Genomic DNA, 10,647 nt, shown 5'->3' with positions numbered 1-10,647 from the left:
GGGAGGTTATGGAGGCCATCATAATGTGTCTGATTTTGGAAACGGTGCCTGAGAGCAAGTCATGGAAAGCAGCAATTTAGTCATGGAAATGTCATGGAATTCTGTTTCCAAATTTCTGTGGGAACCCTGAGACTATGTTTTTTGCCCACCCCTAACCCTCTCTGTCTCTCCACCTCTCTTATGTCTACTCTTTTACTAAACTTTAGATATAAAAAACAGCCAGACAAAAAGGAATGTTATAAAATGATGAATGAGAATAGTGCAGTTTCATTTTGCTCCTGATAAATTGAATGAAAAATATCTGTCGTTTGATTTCTTTTTAAAAAGCCTTCACGGTACACCTCCAACGAATTCGTAAATAGCATTGTTAGGCCGATAAAGACATGATGAAATGCCTAACCGTGACATGCACTTCTAATTTAATCTATGTACATGCGGGCGCTTTTTGACAATTTATGCATGGGGGTTTAAGGCTGGCCATATAGCTGTCATTTTTACCTCTGCCATTATTACCTCTGCCATTTTACCTCTGCCATTATTACCTCTGCCATTTTTACCTCTGCCATTATTACCTCTGCCATATTACCTCTGCCATTTTTACCTCTGCCATTTTTACCTCTGCCATTTTTACCTCTGCCATTATTACCTCTGCCATTTTTACGATCGGTGCCTGGTAAAAATGGTAGAGGTAATGGCAGAGGTAAAAATGGCAGAAACTGAGGTAAAAATGGCAGAAGTAAAAATGGCACAGGTAATAATGGCAGAGGTAAAAAATGGCAGAGGTGAAAATGGCAGAGGTAAAAATGGCAGAGGTAATAATGGCAGAGGTAAAAATGGCAGAGGTAAAAATGGCAGAGGTAAGAACAGCAGAGATAAAAAGAGCAGAGGCATAAATGACAAGAGGTAAAAATGGAAGATGTGATAATAGCAGAGGTAAAAGTGGCCGAGGTACACTATTAGAAAAAACAGTAGATTCTACAGAAGAAAAATAAAAACAGGTTTTACAGAAAAAAAAACCAAATAATTTTGAAGATTATAATAACAGGAGGGTTTTCCACAATTTTTCTTCAATTTTACAGAACAGATATGTTTTAAAAAAGGGGAAAACAGTTTTATTACAATAAATTTGTAAGGGTACATGCACAAAATACCAATTTTCTGTAAGTTTATACAAATGCATGCATGTAGGATTACACAGTGCAGTAAGATTACAGGTGTTCTCCACACTTTGTTGCAGGATTTTTTTTTATTTTTAATTATAAATTTTCGAACAGTGTAAAAAATGGCGGAGTTGAAAATGGTAAAGGTAAAGATGGCATAAGCAAAAATGAAAGAGATATGGGGTGCTGGTTTGTTAAAAAGCCGAGAAGAAAAAAGTTTTCACTCTAAAATCAAAGGGGATTTGGTTAAGGGGGAAAATGACTTAAAAAATTATTTCAACTAAGTGAAGTTCTTTTGACTCAGAAAAAGAATTACAGCAAAAATAATAACAATCAGATAATAAACAATGTTTTTTTAGCATACCAAGCTAATTACCAAGAGGGTGCTGCTTATGGTGTACAAAATACTCAACAGCACTTCCGCTTCCAAGGGTTATGACCATCAAGCCGTCTACATGGTCTATATCATATTGGATGCAATGGTAAAGAAGGTTCAGGGTCTTCTTTTATGCAAAGAATCTGAACCAGACGGTCCCCCTCGATCGACCCCAAATTGGTTTACCAGTCAAGATTATTATTGATGTTCATTATCAGTTACATATTCAGTGCCAAGCCTGGGAACGCATGCTTATTGTCATTCAAATATTTAAAAAGAATAAAGTGCAGTCAACGGTTTCATTTTGCTCCTGATGAATTGAATGGAAAATATTTGTCGTTTGATTTCTTTTTAAAAAGCCTTTACGGTCCAGGTCTCGCCAGGAATCCGTTATTTAGGGCTGGAGAGTGGGGTCATGTTCACGGCACACCTCCAACGAAATCGTAAATAGCATTGTTGGGCCGATAAAGACATAATGTTATGATGAAATGCCTAACCGTGACACGCACTTCTAATTTAATCTTTGTACATGCGGGGGCTTTTTGACAGTTCATTGCATCGAGGGTTTGAGACGGGCCATATTTTACCTAGAGCTGTCATTTCTACCTCTCCCATTATGACCTCTGCCATTTTACCTCTGCCATTATTACCTCTGTCATTTTTACCTCTGCCATTATTACCTCTGCCATTTTTATGATAGGTGCCAGGTAATAATGGCAGAGGTAAAAATGGCAGAGGTAAGAACAGCAGATATAAATAGAGCAGAGGCATAAATGACAAGAGGTAAAAATGGAAGATGTGCTAATGGCAGAGGTAAAAGTGGCCGAGGTACACTATTAGAAAAAACAGTAGATTCTACAGAAGAAAAATAAAAAACAGTTTTTACAGAAAAAAAAACAAATAATTTTGAAGATTTTAATAACAGGAGGGTTTTCCACAATATTTCTTCAATTTTACAGAACAGATATGTTTTAAAAAAGGGGAAAACAGTTTTATTACAATAAATTTGTAAGGGTACATGCACAAAATACCAATTTTCTGTAAGTTTATACAAATGCATGCATGTAGGATTACACAGTGCAGTAAGATTACAGGTGTTCTCCACACTTTGTTGCAGGATTTTTTTTTATTTTTAAGTATAAATTTTCGAACAGTGTAAAAAATGGCGGAGTTGAAAATGGTAAAGGTAAAGATGGCATAAGCAAAAATGAAAGAGATATGGGGTGCTGGTTTGTTAAAAAGCCGAGAAGAAAAAAGTTTTCACTCTAAAATCAAAGGGGATTTGGTTAAGGGGGAAAATTATTTCAACTAAGTGAAGCTCTTTTGACTCAGAAAAAGAATTACAACAAAAATAATAACAATCAGATAATAAACAATGTTTTTTTTTAGCATACCAAGCTAATTACCAAGAGGGTGCTGCTTATGGCATGTATGGTGTACAAAATACCCAACAGCACTTCTGCTTCCAAGGGTTATGACGATCAAGCCGTCTATATCATATTGGATGCAATGGTAAAGAAGGTTCAGGGTCTTCTTTTATGCAAAGAATCTGAACCAGACGGTCCCCCTCGATCGACCCCAAATTGGTTTACCAGTCAAGATTATTATTGATGTTCATTATCAGTTACATATTCAGTGCCAAGCCTGGGAACGCATGCTTATTGTCATTCAAATATCTAAAAAGAGATAGTGCAGTTTCATTTTGCTCCTGATGAATTGAATGGAAAATATTTGTCGTTTGATTTCTTTTTAAAAAGCCTTCACGGTCCAGGTCTCGCCAGGAATCCGTTATTTAGGGCTGGAGAGTGGGGTCATGGTCACGGCACACCTCCAACGAAATCGTAAATAGCATTGTTAGGCCGATAAAGACATAATGATATGATGAAATGCCTAACCGTGACATGCACTTCTAATTTAATCTATGTACATGCGGGGGCTTTTTGACAATTCATTGCATCGGGGTTTGAGGCTGGCCATATTTTACCTAGAGCTGTCATTTTTACCTCTCCCATTATGACCTCTGCCATTTTACCTCTGCCATTATTACCTCTGCCATTTTTACGATCGGTGCCAGGTAAAAATGGTAGAGGTAAAAATGGCAGATACTGCATGAGGTAAAAATGGCAGAAGTAAAAATGGCAGAGGTAATAATGGCAGAGGTAAAAAAATGGCAGAGGTAAAAATGGCAGAGGTAATAATGGCAGAGGTAAAAATGGCAGAGGTAATAATGGCAGAGGTAAAAATGGCAGAGGTAAGAACAGCAGATATAAATAGAGCAGAGGCATAAATGACAAGAGGTAAAAATGGAAGATGTGCTAATGGCAGAGGTAAAAGTGGCCGAGGTACACTATTAGAATAAAACAGTAGATTCTACAGAAGAAAAATAAAAAACAGGTTTTACAGAAAAAAACAAATAATTTTGAAGATTATAATAACAGGAGGGTTTTCCACAATTTTTCTTCAATTTTACAGAACAGATATGTTTTAAAAAAGGGGAAAACAGTTTTATTACAATAAATTTGTAAGGGTACATGCACAAAATACCAATTTTCTGTAAGTTTATACAAATGCATGCATGTAGGATTACACAGTGCAGTAAGATTACAGGTGTTCTCCACACTTTGTTGCAGGATTTTTTTTTATTTTTAATTATAAATTTTCGAACAGTGTAAAAAATGGCGGAGTTGAAAATGGTAAAGGTAAAGATGGCATAAGCAAAAATGCTGGTTTGTTAAAAAGCCGAGAAGAAAAAAGTTTTCACTCTAAAATCAAAGGGGATTTGGTTAAGGGGGAAAATGACTTAAAAAATTATTTCAACTAAGTGAAGTTCTTTTGACTCAGAAAAAGAATTACAACAAAAATAATAACAATCAGATAATAAACAATGTTTTTTTAGCATACCAAGCTAATTACCAAGAGGGTGCTGCTTATGGTGTACAAAATACTCAACAGCACTTCCGCTTCCAAGGGTTATGACCATCAAGCCGTCTACATGGTCTATATCATATTGGATGCAATGGTAAAGAAGGTTCAGGGTCTTCTTTTATGCAAAGAATCTGAACCAGACGGTCCCCCTCGATCGACCCCAAATTGGTTTACCAGTCAAGATTATCATTGATTTTCATATTTATTCATTTTGAATGACAATAAGCATGCGTTCCCAGGCTTGGCACGGAATATGTAGCTGATTCAGCTACATATTCCGTGCCAAGCCTGGGAACGCATGCTTATTGTCATTCAAATATCTAAAAAGAGATAGTGCAGTTTCATTTTGCTCCTGATGAATTGAATGGAAAATATTTGTCGTTTGATTTCTTTTTAAAAAGCTTTCACGGTCCAGGTCTCGCCAGGAATCCGTTATTTAGGGCTGGAGAGTGGGGTCATGGTCACGGCACACCTCCAACGAATTCGTAAATAGCATTGTTAGGCCGAATTCGTAAATAGCATTGTTAGGCCGATAAAGACATAATGATATGATGAAATGCCTAACCGTGGCACGCACTTCTAATTTAATCTATGTACATGCGGGGGCTTTTTGACAATTCATTGCATCGGGGTTTGAGGCTGGCCATATTTTACCTAGAGCTGTCATTTTTACCTCTCCCATTTTGACCTCTGCCATTTTACCTCTGTTACCTCTGCAATTTTTACCTCGGCCATTTTTACCTCTGCCATTATTACCTCTGCCATTTTTACCTCTGCCATTATTACCTCTGCCATTTTTACCTCTCCCATTATGACCTCTGCCATTTTACCTCTGCCATTATTACCTCTGCCATTTTTACCTCTGCCATTTTTACCTCTGCCATTATTACCTCTGCCACTTTTACCTCTGCCATTATTACCTCTGCCATTTTTACCTCTGCCATTATACCTCTGCCATTTTTACCTCTGCCATTATTACCTCTGCCATTTTTACCTCTGCCATTATTACCTCTGCCATTTTTACCTCTGCCATTATTACCTCTGCAATTTTTACCTCTGCCATTATTACCTCTGCCATTATTACCTCTGCCATTTTTACCTCTGCCATTATTACCTCTGCAATTTTTACCTCTGCCATTATTACCTCTGCAATTTTTACACCGAGCCCTGGGGATCTAGGTCCATAGGGTTTTCCCAATTTATCTTGCCACCGTATCAACAAAAGTTGTTTTTCGTCGGGGTCCTTTTATGTCATGTGTTAAAACACATCATATACACATTTCATTCTTTTTCATCTTGAATCTCCACCCATCTGTTTAAAAGTCCTGGAAAAGAATGTTTTATTTCATAACAATATACACCAATTACTATTCATTATTTATTTATTTTGTTTTATTTATTTTATACTGCAGGGTAGGCCTGTTCAGTTCTTAAAACTGCTTTACAAAGGCGCCCTGCAGTTTAAAATACATGTCAAGATAACTATAAAATATATCATTAAAAAACCATCAACGTCAAAAATACAAAATACAAACTATTTAACATCAGAAACAATTAACACCAAAAATATAGAGTGGGAAGTGACAATTTAAACATACAAGTACATAGCATTGTAAATCAATGGAATATTATTTCGCTCTTTATCAATTCGTATGAAAGGCTTTGCATATTTTTTAAAAACTAACAAGGAGGTACAGGCTTGTAAATTTGAAGGAAGTGCATTAAATAATTACAAGGGAAACAAACTGATTGATGGCATACTATAATCATCACTATAATCATCATGATCAAACTTTTCATTTTTTCATCATGATTATAATTTTTCTACCCCCCCCCCCCCATATACACTCAGTTTAAAACGGTTGAGCAAAAAGGCCGAATATGTTGCATTCAGAACATTTTTTAGTGTGTACTTATTTTATTTGCATGTTGAAAATGATATAGAAATGAACCAATTGATTCAAATTAAATTCTAAATACTATAGTTTACCCCTTCCTGCTCATAAAGTAATTTTTTTAAATATCCGATTCTTGTTTGTAATGCATTGATCCATTAATGTTTTCAAACGTTATAGACATTCTGGGGAGAATTTCATGAAAGGAATTGTTGGACGTTTTATCCGACAAGTCCTGTTTTTATCTGACGGTTACCATAGCAACAGTGGTTCTCAGCCTATCAAAATAAAGGAAACTTGTAAGATCTGACAATTTGTGGGACTGTTAATGAATTGCTCTCAAGTAGTTCAGATCCGTAGGCGTATGATATCAATAAAATTAAAATATTTGATGTAAAGCGATGACCTCCCTTGTATTTTACGATGCAGAATGCAATGAGCTGATTGATGCATTGAAGTCCCACTCTTTTGACTGGACCAAGCCTATTAAAGACCAGTCCATGGACCAAGACGATCCATCATGTCTTCAGAGACTGGAAAATTGGACCAAGGGAGACACCGGGTCTTGGTCCTATCTGTTTCTTGGTCTTCAAGAGATAGAACGACCAGAGTTGGCCCAAAGTAAGTCTTTTTTTTCAATATCACAAGCTACAGCATGCGTTTTGCCGCCAGACAGTGTTGACGCTTTCCACGTCCAATTATAAACCCCTCAAAAACAGTTTGAAAATCTGAGTTTTGCCATTAATTTCTCCAGTGACTTTCAATATTGTGTAATTTTGCAACTTTTGAATTTTGACCTTGCCCTACATTTTAAGGCACTGCACCTCCATGTGAACCATAATCATGTCATGTAGGGTATCATATTAAAGAGAAATATATGATATATTCATAGGTATTAATTACAAATTGATATTTACTAAATCGAGGAGGGATTTTCGATCAAAAATCAGTTTTCCAAACTTTTTTTGAGGAGTTTAGATGCCTTATCTGAGGGTAACACATAAAAGTGTTGATAACGGGAAAAAAAATCATAGCTTTGTCATTAAGAGATCATCAAATATCCTTCATTTTGTTAGAATATGATGATATGTTTTCCTGCTCTTTCTTTCGGTAATAAGTCTGAAACTTCACTGAATTAAGCAATGATGATTCTTGGGAAACTAATAGATAAAGTCCCTATAAGTTACTAAAAGGATCAAATGATACTACTTAAAGGACAAGTCCACCCCAACATAAACTTGATTTGAATAAAAAGAGAAAAATCAACAAGCACAACACTAAAAATTACATTAAAAAATCGGATGTAAAATAAGAAAGTTATGGCATTTTAAAGTTTCGCTTCATTTCACAAAGCAGTTATAAATTATGCACAACTCGGTCGGTATGCAAATGAGGAACTGATGACATCACTCACTCACTATTTCTTTTGTATTTTGTTATATAAAATATGAAATATTTTTATTTTCTCGTCATTGTCATGTGAAATGAAGTTTCATTCGTCCCTGAGCAAGTGGAATTCCATTATTTTAACATTTTGTGCTTCAGGCAAGGAGGTCCTAATCGTCAAATTCGTAAAAATTGAAATATTGTACAATTCAAACAATAAAAAACAAAATAAATCGTGAGTGAGTGACATCATCGACTCTCTCATTTGAATGTAACTGGCTCGTTCATATAACTATATATTTTGTTAAAAATCAGCGAAACTTTGAAATGTCGTAACTTTCTTATTTTACATCCGATTTTGATGAAATTTTCAGCATTGTGCTTGTCTCATTTTTCTCTATTGATTCAAATCAACATTTTCCTGAGGTGGACTTGACCTTTAACTGGACTTATCTGAAGCAGTACTAGTATACCAATTCATATTCATATCATAAAAATTTCTTAGAATGTACATCATTGACATAATGTTAATTTATTTATGACTTATCATGAATAGAAAATATAAAAAAGATACCATTGATTTTCAAATAAAAGTTCCAATCTGGTAAAGTATCTATTTTTCAGACGGAGAAAAAAACCCAACTATAACAAAATTACTCCTACTACTATATACTACTACTACTACTACTACTACTACTACTACTACTACTACTACTACTACTACTTCTACATAACTAGTAGTTACTAGTTTTAACTAGTAACTACTAATCTACCGTTGCATGCTACGTTGGGGCATTTCTCAATTTTTAAGATCTACAAATAGATTATTTTGTTGTTGTTTCTATTTTATATGATAGAGTTTGCGCAAGAAGTGTCCAGTGACGTCATCACGAGACTAAGATCGATACCCACTTCCGGTGAAGAGAAAAGGAGTCGAAAGAAGCGAAGGGCTGGGAACCAGCTTCTGACCAGGCCATTGAAGCCCGGAGCCCAGGACGGGATCCAGCGGGAGAACACTCCGATGATGAGGAGTAGGGGAAATTCGGAAAGGAGACATGGGAGAAGTAATGCTGGAAGAACGCATGTCAAGAGGAAAAGATTAAGAAAACAAGAAACGGGATTAGACACGCAAGCGAATGGAGGAGCCCCGCGATTAGAAGTCAATACGGGAGAGAGGGGAGGAGTCACGAGAAGACAGGGAAAGGGGAGGCGGAAGGGCGGGGCTAAGAGGAGGACGATGACGGGGAAGATGAGGGGTAGGAGCAATCAGAGAAGGAAAAGACAGCGGGGTCGCAGACCCAGTCCACTGAATCATGGATCGAGCTCAGGAGGGGGAGGGGTATAGGAGGAGGTGGGAGGAGCTTGGGAGGCAGGGAAGTGGACTGGAAATTTCGCTGAAATGGGAGGAGCAAAAGAGACCAGTAAAAGACGTTGATCGATAGGTTGAAGAAACCACAGAGGCCTCGTACCAAGGGCAAGGAATGAGGCGGGGGGGGGGGGCAAAGCCAAAAAGGGAACTTAGCCTATATGTTAAAAAGGGCATTTTGATGCAAACGAATATTTTCACTATATCAGAGTTTATTACCTGTGAAGTTGAAGTTGAGCAAAGTCTTTTTTGAAGTAATATCTGGTTTATAACGTTTTATTTTTCGCAAGTGAGCGTAGCGAGCGATTTGGAAAAAAGGTCAAATCTGAAGTTGTAAAACTCGATCGCTTTTTGGTCAATTATGGACCTAACTAAAGGGCATCCTTCGGAGATATTGCGAGCACGAGCTCAAACGTTTGGAATTTCTGGGTAATAAGTCTTATTACCCAGAAATTCCAAACGTCACATTGAAAGGTAAACATTCCAAGCAGTTTTTGTAGTCATAAAAAAGTGAATCTAACTTAAGAGTTTATTAAAGCGAGCTGAAATTTTTAATAAACTGACCAGAAAAGGAACCTTTTAAAGTCATGAATAGGATACGGGCTACATCGAGTACGACCCGCGAGCTGAAAAACTGTGATAAACAGAAAACTATTATTACCAGAAAACTGGACATTCTAGGCATTTTATTTAACCAGGAACAGAATGACTACCTTAATAAACAATAATTGGTGGTTTAACTTTTTTGGACCAAATTCGGTTTTTGGTTTTGATAAAAAAAAATGAAACGGCTGTTTTTGACTCACCGTACGACCTACGTATTACTGCAGTCACATTTTTCTACATTCTACGTAGGAGAATGTGACTGCAGTATAAGATTCCCGTATAAGGTTAATCTAAATAGAAAATGCACTATATTGTAATCATAGGAAGATTTTGTCTTCCGTTCATTATAATAAAACAAAATAGATACATCTAACATTTCTAATGAATAAGATTTATTTGAAGTCATTAATGTTTAATCAAAATTAAGCGCCTGGCGTCTCATTTGGGAAAAAAATGAATAAAAATAACATTCAGGGACGGATCAAAAAGGGGTTGGGAGAGGGGAGGTGAGAGAGAGAGAGACGGGGAATTGGGCAAGGCCCGTTCGGCCGGATTAATCCCTTGCATCAATTTACTTGCCAACATGATTGGTCATCGGCAACAACCCCAAAGAATTCAGTGGGGGGGTGGAGCAGGGGAGCAGTCTGACCCCCCTGGCAGATTTTACCGAAAAAGAAAATAAAAACAAAAACGGAAAAATCGGAAATGGGAGAAAGAAATAAATGAATAAAAGGTAAAGGTATAGACAAAAAGGAAAGGAAGAAATGGGAAAGTGAAAAGAAAAATTGAACGAGATCACAAAGAAGAAAGTTAAAAGGAAAATGAAGAAAAGAGCAATTACGGAAGAAGAAGAGCATGTGAGAAAGAACAAATCATCCTTTATTAATATAGATAAGTGAGAAAGGCGAAATAAAAAGATGGCAAGATGGAATG

General features: G+C 36.5%; 1 protein-coding gene and 1 long non-coding RNA gene across 2 annotated transcripts; both read left to right on the top strand.

Annotated features, from left to right (window-relative positions):
* Positions 1–785: 785 nt before the first annotated feature.
* Positions 786–2,336, top strand: LOC121416503. Its single transcript, XR_005970189.1, has 2 exons — positions 786–827; positions 2,259–2,336. It is a non-coding gene; the product is annotated as an uncharacterized LOC121416503 (long non-coding RNA).
* A 4,515-nt stretch (positions 2,337–6,851) lies between these two features.
* LOC121416474 lies at positions 6,852–9,213 on the top strand. Its single transcript, XM_041609970.1, has 2 exons — positions 6,852–6,977; positions 8,600–9,213. The coding sequence occupies exons 1-2, from the start codon at positions 6,857–6,859 to the stop codon at positions 9,085–9,087; spliced, it is 609 nt and encodes a 202-aa protein (XP_041465904.1). The 5' UTR covers positions 6,852–6,856; the 3' UTR covers positions 9,088–9,213.
* Positions 9,214–10,647: the final 1,434 nt, after the last annotated feature.

This window comes from Lytechinus variegatus, chromosome 6 (genome assembly GCF_018143015.1).
Source record: "Lytechinus variegatus isolate NC3 chromosome 6, Lvar_3.0, whole genome shotgun sequence".
NCBI classification, from domain to species: domain Eukaryota; kingdom Metazoa; phylum Echinodermata; class Echinoidea; order Temnopleuroida; family Toxopneustidae; genus Lytechinus; species Lytechinus variegatus.
This window is presented reverse-complemented; position numbering and strand designations above follow the sequence as displayed.